Source organism: Triticum aestivum, chromosome 3B, assembly GCF_018294505.1.
Source record: "Triticum aestivum cultivar Chinese Spring chromosome 3B, IWGSC CS RefSeq v2.1, whole genome shotgun sequence".
NCBI classification, from domain to species: Eukaryota; Viridiplantae; Streptophyta; class Magnoliopsida; order Poales; family Poaceae; genus Triticum; species Triticum aestivum.
In genome coordinates this window covers 530,101,328-530,127,141 of record NC_057801.1, presented here as the reverse complement: position 1 = coordinate 530,127,141, position 25,814 = coordinate 530,101,328, and the positions used below count along the sequence as shown (strand labels likewise).

General features: G+C 44.0%; 1 protein-coding gene across 2 annotated transcripts; it reads left to right on the top strand.

Moving 5' to 3' along the window:
- Window positions 1-5,229: 5,229 nt before the first annotated feature.
- On the top strand, window positions 5,230-6,828 carry LOC123070737 (uncharacterized). Of its 2 annotated transcripts, none has more exons than XM_044494049.1 (2): window positions 5,230-5,433; window positions 5,514-6,828. In XM_044494049.1, exon 2 carries the CDS (start codon window positions 5,765-5,767, stop codon window positions 6,734-6,736), a length of 972 nt encoding a protein of 323 aa, XP_044349984.1. In that variant the 5' UTR covers window positions 5,230-5,433; window positions 5,514-5,764; the 3' UTR covers window positions 6,737-6,828. The 2 variants fall into 2 exon arrangements, with proteins under 2 accessions (XP_044349984.1, XP_044349985.1); XM_044494050.1 differs by having other exon boundaries at window positions 5,264-5,433; window positions 5,509-6,828.
- The last annotated feature ends 18,986 nt before the right edge of the window (window positions 6,829-25,814 follow it).

The following is a 25,814-nucleotide window of genomic DNA, read 5'->3' as shown; positions in this document are numbered from 1 at the left end:
ATACCAATTGAAAGAGCTAGTTATCGACTGGAGGGGGTGAATAGGAGATTTTTATGAAAGTCTTCAAAATATGGGAGTTTCAAAGACAAACAATAGAAATGACACTATTCGTATACAGCGGAAGGTAGACTACACTAGACAAGCCATATTCAAGTATTCAATGAAGTGAAAGCACGAAGACTATCAGCAACTAGGCAGTATGGATCAAGATGGAAGATAGTATGAAGCCAATCAGGACAAGTAGTCACACAGTAAAGTCAAATAGATAATGCAAGCAGGCAATGACTTCACGAAGACAAACTATAAGTAAAGAGAAGTGAGAGAAAGAACCAGTAGCTTCGGGAGGACAGAGATTTGTTCGACCAGTTCCAGTTGTTGTGACAACTGTACGTTTGGTTAGGGAGGCTAAGATTTAACTTAGAAGACCGTGCCTTCACCTTATTCCCCTTGAGCTAAGGACACCTAGTCCCCGCCCAATCACTCTGGTAAGTCTTCAAGGTAGACTTCCAAACCTTCCCAGACTTCATTCACCAGCAATCCACAATGACTCTTGGATGCTCAGAACGCGACGCCTAACCGGCTGGAGGATTCATAGTCCTGAAGTGTAACAAGTCTTCACATCATGCGGACAGAAAGACTTCAGTGATGCCGAACACTCTTTGGGCTATGGGTGGTTTGGGCTTTGTCCTTGCAAGGATTCTCTCTCAAGTGCTTCGGAGGTGGGTTGCTCTCAAACGACAAAAGCTGTGTACTAACTCTAAGCAGCCACCAATTTATGGTGTAGGGGGTGGGCTATTTATAGCCACTGGGCAACCTGACCTGATTTGTCCGAAATGACCCTGGGTCACTAAGGAACTGACATGCGTCACAACGGTCAGATTTCAAACACACGCGGCAGCTTGACTTGGGCTACAAGTAAAGCTGACTCATCCACCTCTGGATAAGATTTGCTCTCATTGTCTTCGCTCGAAGACATAGGATTTGGTTGAGCATCACTTCAGTCACACTGACTTTGTTCACTTGGACCCCACTTAACAGTACGGTGGTTCCTATGACTCAACAAAGAAGAAAAGGAAACAACGAAACAACTAAGTCTTCGCGCTCCATAGTCTTCACGCAATGTCTTCTCATGTCATAATCTTCAACGTGAATAGCTTCACAGACCACCATTGTCTTCAATGTCTTCACACATTTTTAGGGGTCATATCCGGTAGGTAAACCGAATCAATGAGGGACTACTACCTGTGTTATCCTGCAATTCTCACAAACACATTAGTCCCTCAACCAGGTTTGTCATCAATACTACAAAACCAGCTAGGGGTGGCACTAGATGCACTTACAGCGCACCGCTCAGTCGCTAACATCAAGGAGGCTTCGGCTGATACCACGACGCCGAGTGCCCATAACTGTTCCCGCGTAGCTGGTTAGTGCGTATAGGCAAGTGGCCAGACTTAGATCAAATACCAAGATCTTGTTAAGCGTGTTATTATGAAGTAATCATGAACGCCGACCAGGGCCAGGCCCACCTCTCGCCTAGGTTGTCTCAACCTGCCCTGTCGCTCCGCCACAAAGATCCACACAGAGGGCTGTCGGGACAAAGGTCCTTTCAGCCCCCAATCCATGAATCACTCGCGGGTACTCTACGAGTCAACCCGACTTTAGTCACATCATGTAATTTGTATAATATGTATGTATGTATGTATAAACCCATGATCACCTCCCGAGTGATCACGACCCAATAGTATAGCATGGCAGACGGACAAGAATGTAGGGCCACAGATGGAATACTAGCATCCTATACTAAGCATGTAGGATTGCAGGTAAAGGTAACAACAGTAGTAGCAAGGATAGACTATGCATCAGGATAGGATTAACGAAAAGCAGTAACATGCGACACTATTCTAATGCAAGCAGTAGAGAGAAGAATAGGCGATATCTGGTGATCAAGGGAGGGGGCTTGCCTAGAAGCTCAGCCGAGAAGGAGAGGTCGTCAACACCATAGTCGTACTGGGTAGCAGCGACGTCGGTCTCGGTGTCTAGCGAGAGAAGAGGGGGGAAGAAACAATAAATATAAAAGCAAACATATGCATGACGATGCATGACATGACAATGAATGGTGCTAGGTGTGCCCCAACGCGGTAGTAGGTGATACCGGCATAGGGGGGAAACATCCGGGAAAGTATTCCCAGTGTTTCACGTTTTCGGACAAATGAACCGGAGGGGGAAGTTGCGTGTTTGCTATGCTAGGGATGTGTGGCGGATGAACGGGTTGTGTATTCGGATTCGTCTCGTAGTTCTGAGCAACTTTCATGTACAAAGTATTTTCATCCGAGTTACGAATTATTTTATATGATTTTCTAAAGTTTTAATCATTTTCTGACTTTAATTATTTATTTAAATTCGAATTATCCAGAATAGTAAATGATAAAATAAGCATGACATCAGGGTGACGTCAACAAGTCAACTGGTCGGTTGACCAGTCAAACTAGACATGTGGGTCCAGTGGGACCCACATGTCATTGTCAGGGGCACTTACAGGGGGTTTAGACTAACTAAATGGGTTAATTAGCGGGTGGGGCCCAGTAGTCAGTGAGAGATTAAGTTTTTAATTAACTAATTTCATTAATTAGCAATTTATCTATTTATTTTTATTCGTTTATGGCATGGGGCCCGCATGTCATGGACACAGGGGAGCCACGTCAGCGTTGACCGAGGTCAACGGGTCAACGGGGCCCACCCGTCAACGACACAAGGGGGCCCACACGTTAGGCCAGCTCAGCGACGGCCGGCGACTCGTCGGAATCACGCCGGCGAGCTTGTTCGCGGCGGCGCGTCCTCGGGCATCGTTAGAAATCGCCCACAGGGCATCATTTTGGTCGCGGTCGGGCGTGTTAGAACGGCAAGACGATGATGCGTCGGTTGATGGTGGTTTCGCGGGCTGCGTGGCCAGAGACGAGCAGTACGACGTCGCCGGCGGTGGGGTGTCTCGGGCGAGCAACAGCAACGGCGATGCGGCGCGCTACTGGGCAAACGGGATGGCTAGTCGGACCCTACTCGATGCGGTGAGTTCAACGGAATCATGCCCGTGACCATTTGGTCACCGGAGTCTTGCCGGCGACGAGATCCGCGGTGCTGCGTCCGGGCGCTTCGGCGGCAGCTAGTTAGGGCGCGCGAGAGAGAGCAAACGGGGAGGAAGCGGGGGCTCACCGAGCGGCACACACGGTGGCCCTTGGGGGTTTAGTAGCAGCAGAGGGCGTCGCCGGAGTTGGTGAAAAGCGGCGGCGAAGCTTGTCGGAGCAGAGGAGGAAGACGACGGCGTCGTGGGCGTTGCAGGGCTCAATCCAGTGGTGTAGTCGAAGCAGAGGAGCGAGGCAGAGCTGTTGGACTCGTCGGATAGGTGAACGGGCGACGGTGGTCGCGTCTACTGCGAGCGGCGGCGACGAAGGCGCTCGGCCATGGGGGAGAGCGAGGAGCGGCGATGTGGATCTAAGGGGAGAAGGAGGCCGAGAGGGAGCGTGAGGTGAGTGGGAGATGGGATCGAGGAGGCGGGGGCGCTGGCGATCTTATCCCCTTGACAGGGACGGCGAGGTGGTGCAACGGGGACGCACCCCTGTTCGTCCTGTTCATGGGGCAGGCAGAGGAACAGGGCGCGGGGAAAGAGGCGACAAGGGGGACGGGGGAGTGGGCCGACCCGGATGGGCCGGTTGGCTGGCTGGCTGTTGGCTAGTTGGGCCAATCACCCAGGGAGAGGGGGGTTCTTTTCCTTTTTTGTTAGTTTTGTTTTCTGTTTTTGTGTTTTCTTTTCTTTTTCTTTATTTTCCTTTTCTGTTTTATTTAATTTAGGGCATTTAAGTATTTTATAAAATTGTGTCTTCTACACCATAATTACCTATGCCATATTTGGCACTGTCCGAACATTTTTGTTTCAACTTTTGAAAACTTTGGGTGGTTGTCACTAATTCATTTTTGAATTTGAAATGTTTTGAACTAACACGTGATTAGCAACAGTAATGGAGGTGACGTGGCATCATTTGCAGAGCTTCACTGTAGCATAATTATCCGGGCGTTACAGTGTCCCCTGTTACCATCGCACCAAGGCTACCTATTCGGGATCCCCCATCCCGAGATCTGCCGTATTTGACTCCAACACTAGTCCCTAGTACAACCAATTGCACATTGAGCAACCAAAGCACCGAGGACCATCCGAGTGCGCATCTATAGGGTCCGAAACCACCAAGGTCGCGGAAAATTTCTTCCACGATGAACATGTTCCAAATGACATCATGTCCCATGAACTGCCACTTAACATATCCCTCGTGGCTAGGTTCTTTGCTCATCTTTGCCGAGTTGGATGTAAATGCTGATAACTCTGGCAACCTGAAGAGTGAAACATAAACAACGAAAAACCTCAGGATGTGAAGCTCGTAATAAAATTTATATAGGGAGCAAATTAGCAAGGGGAAATGTCGGTGCCGAAGGGAGAGTGGGAGCCGGACACAGTAATGTTTTCACTTTCAATTTCAGAAAAATTTCAGTACCAATCGAAATCATCAAAATTAAGTGAATTTTAGTGATTTTGGTTTGCTTTTTGGACAAAAGGCCGTAATATTTGCTTGACGTTAATTAATATGGACCACGCTACGCGTCGGCCACCGAATCTTTTAAAAGCTCGACAATCGTTCGACCTACAGCTATCTAGCATCGTCCTGATCACTGCAACAAGATTAGTGTTCCAGAATTCTTTGCTACAAAGCTTATGTTGCAGTAACCTGTTGCAATATAGGTGATATTGCAGATTTTTTTTTCTTTGCTATTTTTGCAGCATAGATGTTATTGCGGAAGAAATTTTTACAACACAGATGATGTTGCAGAAAATATTTGTAGCTTTTCTCGTCTTTATCTTTTTACAACATAGGGTGTTGTTACGGAAGATAATTTTGCAACACATGATGTTACAGAAAAAATTGCGGAAAGAGACACACGCGTCACAGGGAGTAGGCGGCGGATCACGGGCGTGCGATCCGCCGGCTGATGGCAAGCGTTTCCCATTAAATATTTGCGTTTTTTAAAGTTATTTTTGAAAAACACTTGAATCAACTCGTAGTGCTGAAATTACTGAAATATTTTAACCGGAAGGTAAATATTTTAGTGACTTTTGAAAATAATAAAATTCAGTGAATTTAATCGAAATCTGACTGAAAATGAAAACCATGGACACCGTACCGATGGGTAAAATATGAAGAAACTGAGCGAACCGACAGGCTGGGTCTAACCGAACGCACAAGACGAGCCGGACCTTATCCGAAAACCTGCCCACCTTCAAATCGCCGTGGACGACCAAGGAGACGGCGGCCGTGGGCACAGGAGGCGAATCCGCATCCGGGGGGAACAAGAGCAGAGGAATCGGGAAGAGATCCGTGTTGGTGGTAACTGGTAAGCACCACAAAAAAAAATTCGATTTTTCTTGCTTCCCCCGTGACCTAGGTCTGCATCTCCTCATCGTTGAAGTGCAGGAGTTGATAGCCGGATTCCCGGAGGGAGACGAATTCGACCTAGCAGCGGAGTTGGGAGCCCGATTCCAGGTGGGAGACGGCAGAGATCACCAAGAAGGACGACATCAATCGCTATAAATAAAGGGGGCCAAGAACACCCAAGGGCCAAGGCGCAGCCAGAGATCCGGGTGCTGAGTCTTTTTTTGCTTGCTGTTGCTGAATACTAGTGCTAGAAATACTTGAGGAAATTCCTAGCCTGCAGGCTGCAGCAGATGGAAGGCCCCTTCCCATTGCTTGTGCATGATCTTGGGAACCGTACAGATGACTGCCAGACGCGGTTCATCATCTCCAACCAGGCCGTGAGCACCGCAGCCATCCATGAACGCAAGGACTACAGGTGCTTCGAGTCTCCACAGGGCTCTGGGTGCTCGCGCTGGAACCTGCTTCCCTGCACACGTTCCTGTGGCGTCCTCAGGACGGCCAGAGGATCAGCCTTCCATCCCCAAAACAAGAATTTCCCAGGAGGTGCAAGTGCCTGCTTTCCGACAAGCCTAGCTCGACATCGTCTTGCACTGTTCTGGTCCTCGATCTTGACCAGCCTAATCTGTTGGTGTGCCGAATCGGAGGAAGCCAATGGGACTCTTACAACTATGAGCTCACCATGTTCCTTGCAGATGACAAGCCCCGGGAGATACATATGGCCAAACTTAAAGGCATTGCTGCTGTTGGGGGCAAGGTCTACTACACGTTCACGACACGCCCTTGGAGTAGTGGAGTTCAGCCCTGAGCTCAGCCTCACCGAGTTTGAAGTTGATATGGTTGAACTGCCCGACACCATGCCGTTTACTTCAACTTACTTGGTTGAATCATGTGGTGACCTCTTTATGGTGGTCGTTGTCTTTCTTGGACACAACGTGCACAAAATCGACAAGGTCGACGTGTATAAGATGGACTTCTCGAGGCCGGAATGGTGCAAGGTGGACAGGATTGGTGATAGGGTGTTCCTCTTGGGTGGAGACAGCATCGGAGCTTCCAACTTTGGAGCATCATGTTCGGCCAGTGAACATGGTTTGTCTAGCAACTGTATCTACTTTCTGAACAACATCGCTGCCGAGGAGAATTACCTGCACATTTTCAACCTGGAGAAAGGGACTGAAGAAGTGCAACGTCCTTTTAGACACAAAAATGGTTGCCTGCTGCCACCGCCACGTCCACCGATGTGGCTGTTACCCACAGACGACTGACTTCATGTGCAAGGAAAATTTAGCACTGTACTAGTACTTTTTTTGTTTGTTTGGATACCTGCAATAAAGTGGTGCCTAGCACCTTAGTTCAAGGTTTTGGTGTATTCTCAGAGAGGGTACATGTTTATCATGCGTCGTAGAATTTGTTTTCGTTGTCACCTCTGAAATGTGAACTTTGTGACGACAGGAAAACTATTACCATTTGCATTTATCACTGTTTTCTCCAAAGCATTAGATTTTTGTATATATATCATCTGTCAAAACGCCACTGAGATATACACCTCTGTTTTTACAGCAGTAGTACCATACACTTTCATCTTCATTTGAGAGAATCTGACGTACATAATTTATGAAGCAATAAACTTAATTTTTCTGCTATGATCCAATTAATGTTAATGGATTATTTGTGATGAAATACATAGTCGGTGTAGAAACTCTAGATTATCCATATTGTCTTACGCATGGCTTCTTTTCAGTCTCCACAGCTCCCAACTGGTTGTCCATCTGCCAGACTGTTTGATCTTGTGCGCAAGAACTGGATGGGAATGTCCAACTGAAGACTAATTTGCAAAACCAGCAAGCCTGCAACATGGACAAAATCATCTCAGTGGAAGAAGTGGAGTACAATACATCTTATCATTAATACTATCTTGGTTTGATACAGGCAATGAAATTCTGACATTAAGTAACGTAAACATGATTCCAAAATATAGGACATGTGAGCGTTACAGACTAGTAACAATGAACTGACTATTGACCACTTCCCTACACACAAAAAATAAGTAGATGAACATGATAAATCAGAAGTCCCAAGGTCATGCCATTGATGGTCTGGGAAAATCTTCTCTAATCTTAACTCATATTGTGCGGCTTATCTTCTGTGTTATCTGAGTTGAGAGAGAGAATGTCAAAGGTATTGAAGAGCTTATCACCCTGGTGCATTGGCCCAGAGCTTTCAGGTGTTTTAACACTGAGCTAAGTATTTGTAATGGATAATAATGGATGCCAAGAAAAGAATCATACAGTCTTCCGGTGGTTCCTGTCAGGACCCGTCTGCAACGTAGCAACACCTGAAGGCAAAGTTCAGTTAATTTGAATTGCTTCCACGAGCACGCGAAGACAGCTGAGCCGTCCATCCCGGATCCAACGTCTTCCCTTCACCCGTACCGTTTCGCGAGTTATGATGAAGCTGACACCGTGGATCACGCATCGGACGGCTCCCCGACTCGGACGCGTCGCTGTTCACTTTCCGGCAAAAGGCTTGCAGCCTCAACCACTCTGTATTCATTTTCTTCTTTTCTTTTCTCGGTTTGTAAGGCTATAAAGCCAGGGATTGGAGACGCTAGAACCATCTCCCAGTTTTCTAGGGTTTCCCCCTTTGCGCCGCCAGTGTTCCTGGCTGGCTAGGTTCCTCTGTAAGAAGCTAAACTGCTCCAATCTTTCCTCTAAAAGTGAATGAAATAGCTAAGTTCAGACTAGTTCCTCTGAATCCAGTTCTTCAGATCCTCCTTGGGTCTGACAGTTCCTACCATACCCTCTTGATAACCTACAGGCTACAAAAGGGGATATGTCAGCACACAAGAAACAGAAAGTGACTATGGAAATATTATGAATCACAAGTACGCAAAGCACTACAGGACCTAGTTAGCATCCTGCCATTCATCGTTTTCGGAACTTATCTATGGAAAGTATTTTTCTTGTATTTATTTCTTGTTATCGTTCTCATTATCCTTGGAGCATATCCATCAAAAATAGCTTTACAAGTGAGAATTGGATAGGGTTGCCTGCCTTCCCCAGAACGGTGATAGCAAAAACGGCGGGACTGAGACTAACGAATATCTTTGGTATTGCCATGGATAATTGTCAAACTTTAGTCTAGAAGTGTACTTGTCCAACACCCAGCGAAGAAAGTGCACTTGAACAGCTTATAGAAGTGCAAGAGCAATTGATTATGTAAAAACAACAATGTTATTAGAGCCAAGTTTACGCACTACAGAGAAAAGGCAGCAGGGAGATATAAGATATGTGGGTGTTACAAACTAGTAATAATGTTCTTGGTTCAAAAAGAAAACTAGTAATAATGTTCTAACAACTTGCCTACAGAAGAACATTATGTAGATGAACATAGTAAATCAAGATTCCCAACGTCATATGTCATGGATGGTTTGTGAACATCTTCTCTGTTGTCTTCATTCATATAGCACAGCCTATCTTCTGTGTTACCTGAATAGATAATGCAAAATGATCAAATATAGGGCTATTGAATAGTTTACGACCTTGGTGCTTCGGCCCAGAGTTTTCGCGTATTTTAGCACTTAGCTAAGTACTCCCTCCGTCCCGTAATTCTTGTCGCAACGACATTTTTTCAAAAAATTCCTTCAGGTTTATCCGACCGAACCCGCGGTCCAGTCGTCTGTGCCTGGAGCCCACTCCTAGTCCTCAGGTCCTCACTTTCTCAGTACAATACTTATAGATGCCCTCTTTTTGTTTATAGATACCACATTGTCAGTATTTGATGATGATTTTAGTTGCTAGATGCTACTGTTTGTCTATTTATTAGATATAGAAACCGATTTTGACATTGAGAAATTTGTGTTTCTCTAAAATTTTAAAGGAACGCTAGATGAGTAAAAGGAACAGGACATTAAATTCTTGCTAGAAGGGAGTATATTAGTAATTGAGGAGTTAGATGCAGACATTAGAGATCTTGCTAGAAAGGAGTATATTAGTATGGGTCCTTACCAACCAACTAATCATACATATGTGTAACAGCCTGGTTTTTGCCCTCTTTTCTTTGCCTGATTTTCTTCTGAGTTGGTTTGAATTTGGAGTTTTGAATCATTCCATTTGGACTTGATCACTTGGGTATCCCTTGATTTTCACCCAAGTGCCCCCTCTCCTCTTCTAACCCATCATTTCACTCCTGGCCAACCCAACAAAATTGCTTGGAATATTTTTCTTAAATGAAAAATATTCATTTTGCCTCCTAAACCCTAGCTAAAATCTTTGACCTCCAAAGCAACCATCATTTCTGTTGCCCCAAAAATCCTGAGAAAAATCTCAAATATTCTTTGGACCCTAGGGCACATTTCTGAGCAAAAATATTTCACCACTTTTTGGAGTATTTTTGCTACAGAAAATATTTTCAATTCTGGGCTGAAATGGTAGTTTCTACAACAACTACCTTTTTACTAGCTCCAATGCAGTTGGTTTTTTCCCTATGCTTATTCACCTTAGTAAGAGTCAGTAAAACTCCAAAGATCAGCCCTTGAATCACTGTGGTTTAACCACAGTAACTATTCAAAGTTTCTGTCCAGTAACTAAGCATCTTCACCATTTCACTTCTACTGCACCTGGAAACCAACCGAGCCGTGGTAACACCTAAAGTTACTAAGGACTACACGCCAGACATCATGGTTAGTGCATATGTGGCCTGATGTCACGGTCCACGCGGTGACCGCGTTCATTCGAGGGTGCTGGCATGCCAAACGCGCGCTCTGCGCGTCGTGATAACCCACAAGTATAGGGGATCGCAATAGTTTTCGAGGGTAGAGTATTCAACCCAAATTTGTTGATTCGACACAAGGGAAGCCAAAGAATATTCTCAAGTATTAGCAGCTGAGTTGTCAATTCAAAACCACCTGGAAACTTAATATCTGCAGCAAAGTGTTTAGTAGCAAAGTAATATGATAGTGGTGGTAACGGTAACAAAGTAAAGACATCAAAAGTAATGTTTTTGGTATTTTTGTAGTGATTGTAACAGTAGCAACGGAAAAGTAAATAAGCGTAAACCAGTATATGGAAAACTCGTAGGCACCGGATTAGCGATGGATAATTATGCCGGATGCGGTTCATCATGTAATAGTCATAACATAGGGTGACACAGAACTAGCTCCAGTTCATCAATGTAATGTAGGCATGTATTCCGTATATAGTCATACGTGCTTATGGAAAAAAACTTGCATGACATCTTTTGTCCTACCCTCCTGTGGCAGCGGAGTCCTATTGGAAACTAAGGGATATTAAGGCCTCCTTTTAATAGAGAACCGGAACAAAGCATTAGCACATAGTGAATACATGAACTCCTCAAACTATGGTCATCACCGGGAGTGGTCCCGATTATTGTCACTTCGGGGTTGCCGGATCATAACACATAGTAGGTGACTATAGACTTGCAAGATAGGATCAAGAACACACATATATTCATGAAAACATAATAGGTTCAGATCTGAAATCATGGCACTCGGGCTCTAGTGACAAGCATTAAGCATAGCAAAGTCATAGCAACATCAATCTCAGAACATAGTGGATACTAGGGATCAAACCCTAACAAAACTAACTCGATTACATAATAAATATCATCCAACCCATCACCGTCCAGCAAGCCTACGATGCAATTACTCACACACGGCGGTGAGCATCATGAAATTGGTGATGGAGGATGGTTGATGATGACGACGACAACGAATCCCCCTCTTCGGAGCCCCGAACAGACTCCAGATCAGCCCTCCTGAGAGAGATTAGGGCTTGGCGGCGGCTCCGTATCGTAAAACGCGATGAAACTTTCTCTCTGATGTTTTTCTCCCCGAAAGCCAATATATGGAGTTGGAGTTGGCGTCGGAGGGCCACCAGGGGGCCCACGAGGTAGGGCGGCACGCCCAGGGGGAGGGGCGCGCCCCCACCCTCGTGAATAGGGAGTGGGCCCCCTGGTCTTCATCTTTGGCGAGGATTTTTTATTATTTATTCTAAGATATTCCGTGGAGTTTCAGGTCATTCCGAGACTTTTGTTTTCTGCACATAAAACAACACCATGGCAATTCTGCTGAAAACAGTGTCAGTCCGGGTTAGTTCCATTCAAATCATACAAGTTAGAGTCCAAAACAAGGGCAAAAGTATTTGGAAAAGTAGATACGACGGAGACGTATCAACTCCCCCAAGCTTAAACCCTTGCTTGTCCTCAAGCAATTCAGTTGACAAACTGAAAGAGAAAAAGAAAAACTTTTACAAACTCTGTTTGCTCTTGTTGTTGTAAACATGAAAAGCCAGCATTCAAGTTTCAGAAATTATTATGAACTAACCATACTCACAATAACACGTAGGTCTCACAATTACTCATATCAATAGCATAATCAGCTAGTGAGCCATAATAATAAAACTCGGATGACAACACTTTCTCAAAATAATCATAACATGATATAACAAAATGGTATCTTGCTAGCCCTTTCTGAGACCGCAAAACATAAATGCAGAGCACCTTTAAAGATCAAGGACTGACTAAACATTGTAATTCATGGTAAAAGAGATCCAATCAAGTCATACCCAATATAAACCAATCATAATGAATGCAAACGACAGTGTGCTCTCAAGCGGGTGCTTTTTAATAAGAAGGGTGATGACTCAACATAAAAGTAAATAGATAGGCCCTTCGTAGAGGGAAGCAGGGATTTGTAGAGGTGCCAGAGCTCGATTTTGAAATAGAGATAAATTATATTTTGAGCGGCATACTTTCATTGTCAACATAACAACTAAAAGACGACGATATCTTCCATGCTAAACAGATTATAGGCGGTTCCCAAACAGAATGGTAAAGTTTATACTCCCCTTCCTCCACAAGCATCAATTCATGGCTTGCTCAAAACAACGAGTGCCTCCAACATTCAACGGGTCCCAAGGGGAGTTTTGTTTGCAGTTATTTTGATTTAGTTTGCATAAAGCATGGGACTGGGCATCCCGAATACCAGCCATTTTCTCGTGAATGAGGAGCGGAGTCCACTCCTCTTGAGAATAACCCGCCTAACACGGAAGATAAGGGCAGCTCTAGTTGACATATGAGCTATTCGAGCATGCAAAACAGAATGTTTATTTGAAGGTTTAGAGCTTGGCACATACAAATTTACTTGGAACGTCAGGTAAATACCGCATATAGGTAGGTATAGTGGACTCATATGGAATAACTTTGGGGTTTAAGGAGTTTGGATGCACAAGCAGCATTCCCGCTTAGTACGGGTGAAAGCTAGCAAAAGACTGGGAAGCGACCAACTGAGAGAGCGACAACAGTCGTAAACATGCATTAAAATTAATTTACACCGAATATAAGCATGAGTAGGATATAATCCACCATGAACATAAATATTATGAAGGCTATGTTGATTTGATTCAACTACATGCGTGAACATGTGCCAAGTCGAGTCACTCAATTCATTTAAAGGAGGATACCATCCTATCATACCACATCATAATCATCTCAATAGCATGTTGGCACGCAAGGTAAACCATTATACCTCATAGCTAATCAAGCATGACACAAGAAACTATAATCTCTAAATGTCATTGCAAATATGTTTACTTCATAATAGCTGAATCAGGAACGATGAATCGTCATATTTACAAAAACAAGAGAGGTCGAGTTCATACCAGCTTTTCTCATCCCAATAAGTCCATCATATATCATCATTATTGCCTTTCACTTGCACGACCGAACGGTGTGTATAATAATAAGAGTGCACGTGCATTGGACTAAGCTGGAATCTGCAAGCATTCAACTCAAGAGAGAAGACAAGTAATATAGGCTCTAAGTTAAATAAGCGATCATGCATATGAGAGCCACTAATCATTTTCAATATAGTCTTCTCGACCCCCAAAGAAAGGAAAAGAAATAAAAACTATTTACACGGGAAAGCTCCCAACAAGTAAAAAGAAGAATGTGAAATATTTTTGGGTTTTCTTTTTAATTCTACTACAAGCATGGAAAGTAAACTAACTATTTTTTTGTTTTTTCTTAAAGTTTAACAAACACACAAGAAGAAAGCAAGAAAAAGAAATTTAAACTAGCATGGATAATACAATGAAAGAGTATGAGCACCGACATCCAGCAATGAGTGTGTGTGAACATGAATGTAATGTCAGTGAGAAATACGTACTCCCCCAAGCTTAGGCTCTTGGCCTAAGTTGGTCTATTGCCAGGGATGGCCTGGCGGATATCCGTAGGTGAAGCTGGGGTCGTACTGTGATGAAGAAGACTCCGGTTGCCACTGCCTGGCGGCCTCCTCTGGATCCCAAGAATAAACAGATAGTCATGGAGGCTCATCTTGTGGCTCCGGCTCCGGGGCCGGTGCAGGGTTCCGATAGGTTTGAACAGCCGACCATGGAACAATGTGAGGCTCTGCATACAAGTTAAACAAAGAAGGAGCATGCAAAGTAATAGTCTCAGGGTGATGTTTATCAAAGTATAATTTATATTTAAGCTCCCCATCGCGAATCTTAACAACAAAAACATGCGCTATCATACTCTTGTAATCTAAATAAGCACGGGGCAGCGCTGTTTCCTCTTTCTCCGCATGCCTAATAGGTATTTCAAAATGTTCAGCTAGACGCGAAGCATAAATGCCTCCAAAAATGGGGCCCTTAGTACGGTTCAGACTTAACCGTCTAGCAACAATTCCACCCATACTAACAGAGTTATCGCGGTATAAACCATCGAGCAAGATAATAATATCAGGAATACTAAGGTTCCCACAGTTCCCGCGTCCAATCAAGCAACGACTAGCAAATAAGACAAAGTAGCGTAAAACAGGATAATGTATGCTAGTGATCCTTGCATCAGAAACCTTCCTGGTTTCTCCCACCGTGATAGTGTTGACAAAAGCTTCTAATTCATTACGGTGGGGTTCATCTAAGGTGCCCTCAAAGGGTATTCTACAAACCTCGCAGAATTCTGCTAATGTCATCTCTTTAACAACGTCATATAAATGAAACTCTACTGTTGGAGGTGATTTCTTAGGGAAAAAGTAGAAGTTTTGCACAAAAGTATTTGTGAGTAAGAGATACTGATGATGTTGGTCGTGGAGGAAGTTGGTGAGGCCAAGTGTTCTCAATCAATAAATAGAAATCTTCATGAATCCCAGCTCTCCTCAAGAAGTCATTGGCAGGCCATTCACACGGCCGGACCTCCACGGTGCGAGGTAAATTAAATTTGGGCTTCTCCTCTTCTTCCTTTTGTTTTTCCTTGGAGCTTCGGCTCGACGAGCCCCTCAAAAGTCTCTTCATTATTTTTGAAACAATCTGAAATTTTTAGTAACTTCAAATAAAAGTGAACCAACTTCAATCGTGCTTGAGTTGGTTTTTCGTGTTTCTGTGAGACAGAGGAAGAAGATGGGTGCAGGAATAAGTGGAGGAGGGCCACCATGGGCCCACGAGGCAGGGGGGCGTGCCTAGGGGGGTAGGGCGCGCCCTCCACCCTCGTGGCCAGGTGGCAGCTCCCCCCGTGGTAATTTTTGCACAGTAAATCTTCAAATATTCCTGAAAAAATCATATTAAATTGGCATGGCATTCTGAGGACTTTTATTTTCGGGATATTTTTATATTGCACGGATAAGTCAGGAGACAGATAGAAAAATATTATTTTACTTTATTTCTACTAAATAACAAAAAATATAAAAAGGGTACAGAAGGTTGTGCTTCTAGTTTCATCCATCTCGTGATCATTAAAATGAACCCACTAACAAGGTTGATCAAGTCTTGTTAACAAACTCATTCCGAATAATCACAGAACCGAGAAATTTTGAATAACACTAAGTTACCTCAACGGGGATATGAAAATCCCCAACAATAAGAATATCATACTTTTTCTTGACAGTAGGGAGAGGAAATTCAAAACCTCCAAATATAATCGATGGAATTTTTCCAATAGAGTTGATACTATAAACTTGAGATTGTTTCCTCGGAAAATGTACCGTGTGCTCCTTACCATTAACATGAAAAGTGACATTGCCTTTGGTGCAATCAATAACAGCCCCTGCAGTATTAAGGAAAGGTCTTCCAAGAATAATAGACATACTATCATCCTCGATAATATCAAGAATAACAAAGTTCGTTAAAATAGTAACGTTTGCAACCACAACAGGCACATCCTCACAAATACCGACAGGTATAGCAGTTGATTTATCAGCCATTTGCAAAGATATTTCAGTAGGTGTCAACTTATTCAAGTCAAGTCTATGATATAAAGAGAGAGGCATAACACTAACACCGGCTCCAAGATCACATAAAGTAGTTTTAACATAATTTCTCTTAATGGAGCATGGTATAGTAGGTACTCCTGGATCTCCAAGTTTCTTTGGTATTCCACCCTTAAAAGTATAATTAGCAAGCATGGTGGAAATTTCAGCTTCAGGTATCTTTCTTTTATTAGTAATGTAAGTGCATCTAGTGCCACCCCTAGTTGGTTTTGGAGTATTGACGACAAAGTTGGTTGAGGGACTAATGCGTTTGTGAGAATTGCAGGATAACGCAGGTAGTGTCCCTCATTGATTCGGTTTACCTACCGGAGATGACCCCTAAAAATGTATGAAGACATTGACGACAATGGTGGTACGTGAAGATATTCATATTGAAGACTCTGACATGAGAAGACATTGAGTGAAGACTATGGAGCGCGAAGACTGTGTTGTTTCACTGTTTCCTTTTTCTTCTTTGTTGAGTCATAGGAACCACCGTACTGTTAAGTGGGGTCCAAGTGAACTAAGTCAGAATGACTGAAGTGATGCTCAACCCAAATTCTATGTCTTCGAGCTGGATGAGTCAGCTTTGCTTGTAGCCCAAGTAAAGTTGTCGTGTGTGTTTGAAATCTGGCCGTTGGAACACGTGTCAGTTCCTTAGTGACCCAGGGTCATTTCGGACATATCAGTCGGGTTGCCCAGTGGCTATAAATAGCCCACCCCCTACACCATAAATTGGTGGCTGCTCAGAGTTAGTGCATGGCTTTTGTCGTTTGAGAGCAACCCACCTCGAAGCCTTTGAGAGAGAGAAATCCTTGCGAGGACCAAGCCCAAACACCCAGAGCCAAAGAGTGTTAGGCATCACTGAAGTCTTTCTGTTTGTGTGACCTGAAGACTTATTACACTTGAGGACTGTGAATCCTCCAGCCTGTTAGGCGTCGCGTTCTGAGCATCCAAGAGTCATTGTGGATTGCCGGTGAACGAAGTCTGTGAAGGTTCGGAAGTCTACCTTGAAGACTTACCAGAGTGATTGGGCGAGGACTGTGTGTCCTTAGCCAAGGGGAATAAGGTGAAGACACGGTCTTCTGAGTTGAATCTCAGCCTCCCTAACCAGACGTACAGTTGTCACAACAACTGGAACTGGTCCAACAAATCTTGTGTCTTCAACAAGTGACTAGTTCTATCCCTTCCCATCCTTTACTTAGAGTTTGTCTTCGTGAAGTCAGTGCCTATCTGCCATACCTGTTTGACTTCATTGCTTGACTACTATTGTTGATTGGCTTCATACTATCTTCCATCCTGATCCTTACTACTTAGCTACTATTAGTCCTATACTTTCACATCATTGCATACTTGACTTTGGTTTGCTTATTGTAGTTTATCTTCCGCTGCATATCAATTAGGTCATTTCTATTGTTTGTCTTTGAAACTTCCATGTTTTGAAGACTTTCATAAAAATCGCCTATTCACCCCCCTCTCTCTAGTCGATACTAGCACTTTCAATTGGTATCAGAGCAAGGTACTCCCTTGTTCTGTGTAATTCGGTTTAACCACCTGGAGTTTTAGCTATGTCGACTGCAGGGATAATGAAAGTCTCCGCTGCTTGCCCCGTGTTCGATGGAACTGAATATCCCTACTAGAAGAATAAGATGCATATGCATTTTGAAGCCATTGATGTCGACCTCTAGTATGTCGTCAAGAACGGCGTTCCCAAAACTGGTGAAGGTGTCACCCCTACTAATGTCAAGAAGTTCATTCAATTGGACTCTACTGCCAAGAACATTATCTGTGGTCATCTAACCAAAGGATAGTATGGCCGTGTGAGTGCTCTGGAGACGTCGAAGCTAGTCTGGGACTGGCTATCCAAGGTCAACGAAGGCGTCTCAACCCAGAGAGATCAAAGGATCAGTGTTCTTCGTAACCTCTTCAACTGCTTCAAGAGAAACGACAATGAAAATGTCCAGCTCACGTTCGATCGCCTCACTGACATCACAAATGAGCTTCAAGCTCTCGGCGCAACTGAGATTACCAAGCATGAAATCGTCAAGACGCTACTAAGATCACTTGACAGCTCCTTTGACACCCTTGCCCTCATGATACAAGAACATCCTGACTTCAAGACACTCGATCCGTCTGACATACTTGAGAGGCTCAACACACATGAGTTCCAGCTTTCTGAGAAAAGAGATATCTATGGTCCCAACTATGGCCGAACTCGCGCATTAAAGGCAAAAGTTGTTTCCTCATCTGAAGAAGAATTTGACTGCAGTTCTGATGATCCTGAAGACATTGGAAAGGAACTTGCTATGCTTGTGAAGAAGTTCCAGAAGTTCACTAAGAAGAAAGGCTTCAGAAAGTCCTCACGATCCATCTCGAGAAATGATGAAGCTTCCACTCATGACCACAAGAAGAGAACATGTCACAAGTGCAAGAAACCCGGACACTATATCTCTGAGTGTCCATAGTGGGACAATGAGAAGAAGAAGAAGAAGAGCAAGGAATATGATTCTGATGACAAGAAGAAGAAGAAATCTTCAAAGTCTTCTTCCAAGTCCTCATCAAGGTCTTCATCTCATAAGAAGAGTTCATCTGGCAAGGCTCATGCTTTTGTTGGCAAGGAAATGGATTCAGAAGAGGGGTCTGCTTCTGAGGAGGCGGAGGTGGAGTCTGGAGAGGAGTCTGACCCTAGCGTGGCAAGTCTGGCTCTAGCCACAGCCTATGTTGCCAAGTCCATCTTCAACACTGAAGACAATGACTTCCACACCAACGCTAAAGCTGATAATGAAGACGATCCTACTCCCACCTACTGCTTCATGGCACGTGGTGCCAAGGTAAAATCACGTGATGCTTACTTTCAAACATCAAGTGAAGATGACTCTGATTGTGAATCCAAACCTAGCTACAAAACACTTGCTAAAATTGCAACTGAACAACAAAAGGCTATGGAACATACTCAAAAACTGTTAGACAAAAGCAATGACCTGTTGGACGCGGAAATGACACGTTCACAGTCCTTAGTTGAAGATATAAAAAATCTTCATGCTAAGTACCAAGAACTTGAAAGCCGTCATGAAACGCTCTCAACCACTTATGAAAAGCTCTCCTATGATTATCTTCAAAGGAAGCAAGAGCTTGAGAAATTGAGAGCGGCTAATGAAGATCTTCAAAAAGAGAATGAGTCACTTCGCGCTCAACAGATTAGTCCTGCTCAGGATGAATTTGAACCACCAGGTCTAAAATGCATTGAGCGTGATAATGCTACATCTGTTGCTGAATGTTCCACTGCTGCTACTGTTTCATTGTCTTCACCTACTGATGTGGTTACTAACCCCTCTGCGGAGGATACCACTACTATTGCTGATGAAAATGCTAGGTTGAAGACATTGCTTGAAACAGGGATGTATAAAAGTCTGAAAGGGCATCAGACACTGTGCGATGTCCTCAAAAAGCAGATTCTGAACCGAAACCCTAGGAAAGAGGGTGTTGGGTTCGAGAGGAAAATGAATGTTGATGGCTCGTACTGGAAGCCTGAGCAGTACCCCAAAACCACATGGGTTGCTGCAAAGGAACCTTCAGTAGTTCCATCCACCTTATCTGGCTTTACCTGTGCTAATCCTATTATCATTGATGAATCCATTGATGCAAACTATAAGCTGTTCAAGAATCAGAATGGTGAAGTGTTTGCCAGGTATATTGGTACTAACTGCAGGAATGGACCACCTATGAAGAAGATCTGGGTACCTAAGCAGTGCATTGAGAATCTTCCTGTGAATGTCGTCATGACACCACCAAGGAAGAAGACAAACCCTAGACCTATGGCTTCATATGGCCCAAAGGCTTCATACAGATACAGGACTCACCTGAGTCACCCTAACGCCAATATTTTGCAGGGAAATCATACCCAGACCTATGAATATGAGCGTGTGTCTTCAAACCGCTATGTTCATAGAACTAAGAACTTTTCTGCTTATTCATATGAGTATCATTCATCTCCTGCAAGGCTATTTGCTAGGACTCCAAAGCCAAAATTCTCAGATGCTGCACTTAGAATCATTGCTTCTAAGCCACCCCTGAAGATGTGGGTGGCGAAGAAGAATTAACTTTTTTTTGCAGAGAAAGATCTCCAGCCTGCAATCAAAGGCGTCCGATGCTATTGCTGGGGGACCTAAAACACATTAAGGACGCATGATAAAATGTCTTACTATATATTTCACATCTGAATCGCTTACCAGTCGTACTATGAGTCCTAACATTGATCTAAGCTGTGACAATCCTTGTGTGTGTCAAATGCTTATGCTTCACAACACTCTTTGTGAAGCCTATCCTCCTAACTGCATTATAGGGTATGTCACCTAAAGCTTCAGAATGGATTATGGACAGCGGATGCACAAATCATATGACTGGTGATCGAAGTCTTCTCATGGACTCAACCTTACGTCCATCCGACAAGAGTCACATCACATTTGCTGACATTGGTAAAAGCAAGGTATTGGGTCTAGTTAGAGTTGCAATCTCAAGGGATCAACACATGGATAAAGTGATGCTTGTTGAATCCCTTGGTTTCAACTTAATCTCTGTCTCAATGCTTTGTGACTTGAACATGATTGTGCTCTTCGGAAAATATCGTTGCCTTGTACTACTGGAATCTGACAAGTCTCTAGTCTTTGAAGGATATAGGAAAGATGATCTATACATGGTAGATTTCTCAGCTGGTCCACAGCTTGCCGTATGTCTTCTCGCAAAAGCTTCAGAATGCTGGCTCTAGCATCGGAGGCTGGGGCATGCTGGCATGAGGAACTTACACACACTCGTAAAGAAGAAGCATGTCATAGGCATCGAGGGTGTCAAGTTCAAGAAGGATCATTTGTGTGGTGCCTGCGAAGCTGGAAAGATGACTAGGGCAAAGCACCCCTCGAAGACAATCATGACAACATCTCATCCCTTCGAGCTGTTACACATGGACTTATTTGGACCTACTCACTACTCCACCCTCACAACAACTGCATGTCTCTATGGCTTCATCATTGTTGATGACTACTCAAGATACACATGGGTGCACATAATTCTCTACAAGACTGAAGTGCAAGATGTCTTCAAACGCTTTGCCAATCGAGCAATGAACAATTATGGCGTGAAGATCAAGCATATCAGAAGTGACAATGGCACTGAATTCAAGAACACCGGACTTGATCTTTATCTGGATACAATGGGAATCACTCATGAGTTCTCTGCTCCATACACACCTCAGCAAAATGGCATCGTTGAGCGCAAGAACAGAACCCTCATTGAGATGGCTCGAACAATGCTCGATGAATACAAGACACCAAGAAAGTTCTGGCCTGAAGCTATTGATACAGCATGTCACATCATCAACCGTGTTTACATCCATAAGCTTCTGAACAAAACATCCTATGAGTTCCTTACTGGCAAGAAGCCAAATGTCAGTTACTTCAGAGTATTTGGAGCTAGGTGCTGGATCAAGGATCCCCATCACAAGTCAAAATTTGCACCTAAAGCTCACGAAGGCTTCATGCTTGGCTATCGAAAGGACTCACACTCCTACAGAGTCTTCAACCTCTATCTCTACAAAATCGTCGAAACTGTGGACATGCGATTTGATGAAACAAATGGTTCACAAAGAGAACTCCTGCCAAGTACACTAGATGAAGCTCCGCCCAGTGAATCTATCAAGCTGATGGGAGCTGGTGAAATCATGCCTTCTGAAGCACAGCCTGAAGAGGAACTTATCATTTCTGCACCTAACCAACTTGAAGACAATGCTCAGACCGAAGACAATCCTCCCAATGATGAAAATGATCAGCAAGAGCAAAGTTTTCGTCCAGTTCATCCTCGTGTTGCAAATGAAGTACAAATTGAGAAGATAATTGATAGCATCAATGCACCTGGTCCACTCACTCACTCGAGAGCAACACAGTTAGCAAATTTCTGTGGGCATTTTTTGTTTGTATCAATATCAGAACCCAAGAAAGTTACTGAAGCCTTTATGGAACCTGAATGGATTCAAGCTATGCAAGAAGAACTTCAACAGTTCAAGTTGAACAATGTTTGGGAACTTGTCAAGCGACCTGACCCTCGCAAGCATAACATTATTAGCACAAAATGGATATATCGAAACAAGCAAGATGAGAATGGTCAAGTCGTCAGAAACAAAGCACATCTGGTGGCTCAAGGATATACTCAAGTAGAAGGAATTGACTTTGATGAAACATTTGCTCCTGTTGCTAGGCTTGAAGCTATTCGCATACTGCTAGCCTATGCTAACCACCACAACATCTTGCTATATCAAATGTATGTGAAGAGTGCATTTCTCAATGGCAAGATTGAAGAAGAAGTATATGTCGCTCAACCACCTGGCTTTGAAGATCCAAAACATCCTGATATGGTGTACAAGCTAAACAAAGCACTCTATGGCCTCAAACAAGCACCTCACGCTTGGTATGATACGATCAAAGACTTCTTGAAGAGCAAAGGCTTCAAACCTGGATCCCTCGATCCCACACTCTTCACGAAGACATATGATGGTGAACTGTTTGTGTGCCAAATATATGTGGACGACATTATCTTCGGCTGCACCAACCGGAAGTATAGTGATGAGTTTGGGTACATGATGCAAGAGCAATATCAAATGTCCATGATGGGTGAGCTGAAGTTCTTCCTTGGTCTTCAAATTCGTCAGCAAAGGAATGGCATCTTCATATCTCAAGAAAAATACCTCAAAGATTGTTTGAAGAAGTTTGGAATGGAAGATTGCGAAGGTTACACGACGCCAATGCCAGCCAAACACCATCTTGGTCCCGAAGACAATGGTAAAGAGTTCGATCAAAAGGTATACCGCTCCATGATTGGTTCTTTACTTTATCTATGTGCATCTAGGCCAGATATTATGCTTAGTGTTTGCATGTGTGCTCGATGCGAAGCGGCACCAAAGGAATCGCATCACTTAGCGGTGAAGCGAATTCTTCGATATTTGGCTTACACCCCAACACTCAGATTATGGTATCCAAAGGGCTCAAAATTTGATTTGGTTGGATTCTCAGATGTTGATTATGCTAGCGACAAGGTGGATCGCAAGACTACATCAGGCACATGTCACTTTCTGGGCCGATCACTTGTCTGTTGGTCTTCAAAGAAGCAGAACTGTGTATCACTCTCAACTACTGAATCTGAATACATTGCTGCTGGATCTTGTTGCGCTCAGCTTCTATGGATGAAGCAAACACTCAAGGACTATGGCATCAATCTCAAACAAGTAACTCTCTTCTGCGACAACGAAAGTGCCATCAAGATAGCCAACAATCCAGTCCAGCACTCGAAGACAAAGCACATTGAAATTCGTCATCACTTTCTCAGAGATCATGTCATGAAGAAAGATATTGACATCATTCACGTCAACACAGAAGAGCAACTGGTAGATATCTTCACAAAGCCCTTGGATGAGAAAAGGTTTTGCAAGTTACGGTGTGAGCTAAATATCTTGGAATCCTCTAATGTCATGTGATCAGGCACACATCCTAACACTCATGCATGTTGATGACCTAGATGTGCAACACACGAAGTAATGTATATCTTCAATCAATGAAGACTTACACTCTGAGTGTGAATACATTAACGTGGAATATGACTTCGGAGCGCCACGATAATTGTGCACCGTGTCTGGGTCTAATACTTCCTATACGGTGGGTAACGCCACCACCAAATTTCTTGGTTTGAAGTGTTTCACTCATGGCGTTATTTTTGCAATGACTTCGCATTTGGTTTGTCTTCAGTTTCTATTTATCTTCATGATTTTCTTCACTATGATGATTTGATTGCTTTCTGATATATATATACTAGTGTTCTGTCCTCTACAACATTCACTTATAGCTATGTCTTCCTACTTGAATCTTTTGAACTAAGTGAATGTGATTGGACCCTGACCTCTCTATGCTTTCTATCTCAAACTCTATCTGTCCAAATCATATGCAGTCTATTGAAACTGTCGAATGTCTTCTCTGCGTCCTAGTCAGCAGAAGACACAGAGACAAACATTAAGTCTGTTTTAAATGACTCATCTTTATTTTCCAAATCCGGAGAAGCCGGAATAACCATCCGACATGCCTGGCGGGCGTGGGAACGTGGGACAACTCTGAGTATGTTGCATGCTTGCCACGTGCCCCTCAGATGTGAACCGCCAGGGGCACCTGCGTAATTGCGTTGTGCCGCACACTTCCTTATAAATACATGTCCCCTGCGGTAAAGAAAACCTTCTTCCACCTCTCCATCTCGTCAAAACCCTAGCGCGACCGCTAGCTCTCGACGATGCCGGCGACGAAGCGCTTAGCTGCCGCGACTTCTCCGACGCCGTCCTCACGCCGGCCGCGGACATCGTCCTCTCCGCCGTCGCCGTAGGTGTCCTCCGTCGCCAAGTTAGGGCACGATGGATTGAACTGCTCGGTCTCCTGTTCATCCCATCTAGCAGTTCTTCATGTGGTAAATATAACTCTATTTTTACTGTCTTTTTGATCTTCAAAGATTCATCCAATCTACCAAAAGTGGTTTCTGCCTACACATTGTTAGATCTATTCTGTCTGCATCTCATACAACCTAGTCCATTCACTTAAACTTCATATCTGGTTTGATTCCTCACTTGTACTTATTCACGGATTTGTACAAATCTGGAACGAACTCTCAACATATAAGTGAATGTCTTCGCATCATGAGGTCAATGTCTTCAAACTGATTTATCTTCAAAATCTTCTGAGAATGCATATGACCTCTTCCCCTTCCCTCGCATCTCTAATGTTGTCACAGGTACATGTCAGTGGGAGAATCCTTTGGTTCTCATAGTCTGCATTCGTTTGCAGAATTCTTACAGCATCACATTAACTCTCCCGAAGCCAGTTCCTGTTTGACCAGCAAGCGAAAGTCTTTGAAGCCTTTGAACGTATTGAAGCCATTCAGTTTGAAGTTCATGGCTGCAGAGAAATCAGTAAGGAAGGGTGGCAGACAGCGTCGAGGGGGAACATCAAAAGATCAGCCTGATGACCTCGCAGAACTTTACAAGACAGATCCTGAAGAGAATTATCATCAGCGCAAGACTCGAATCCAATGGATTCGACGCTATTGGGCTGAACAATGGTTCAAGTACAAGTTCGTGACCCAGGAATATGCAGAGAAGAATGCCATCAAAAGTCCTTGGGGTGATATTCTATATCGAGGCCTTCAACCCAAGAACAGAGCTGAAGCTATTGCACAGGGTTTCTATCCCTATATGGTCCGTGGACCTCAGCCTGACAATGCCGACCCATCAACATTGCTCTGGTGTCATGAAGATACTCTTTTCAAGCGCAACTTCCAGCACGCAAAGGCATCGACCAAGGAAAACAAGAAGTCATTGGGATTAGACTTCAACCCTGGTCCCTCTGCTCCTCGTGCTGACGGCTCACGTGATGCCGATCCCAATGTCATCGGGCCCTTCTCCAACCTTGATGGCCTCATCACCTACATCTTGGTCCAAGGTGCCAGAGTAGATCATTCTGATAATGATGCTGACACTGATGAAGCCCCAGCTCCTCCTCCAAAGCCGCAGAAGCTAAAGAAGGCTAAGGCTTCAAGTTCAGCTGCTCCTCCAAAAGCTTCATGTGCGAAGCCACTGGCCACTGCACCTCCTGAAGACAATGTGCAGTCTGAAGATCTATCACGTATCTCCAAGAGGGAGGAGAAGACAGAAAATCGTCAAGCATACTGATCAAGCCTTGACTCCTGCTGCCATTCTGCGAGAAGAACCCATTGATCTGTCCAGCGATGAAGATCTTGCAGATGATGCCCTTGAGCAACTGATCAAGAGCAAGGAAGAAGCAGAGATCTTCAATAACTTGCCTCTCTTCGATGTGGCAATCATCCATAACTTCATTGACGAGTGGTTTGACACCCCAAATCTCAGCTTTGAAGATCTGCAGCTTCCCATTGGCCTCGGCGTCTCCTTCAATGGTGCCATTGCTTCTGAGCTAGCTCTCGCTCAGTGCATCGTTGAGCTAAAGAACAAGATTGATTATGAGAAAGCTCAGTTCAAGAAGCATGTG

What these genes read in the sequence shown, in the direction of transcription:
- LOC123070737 (XM_044494049.1), top strand. Translation starts at nt 5,765, where the DNA reads ATGGAAGGCCCCTTCCCATTGCTTGTGCATGATCTTGGGAACCGTACA.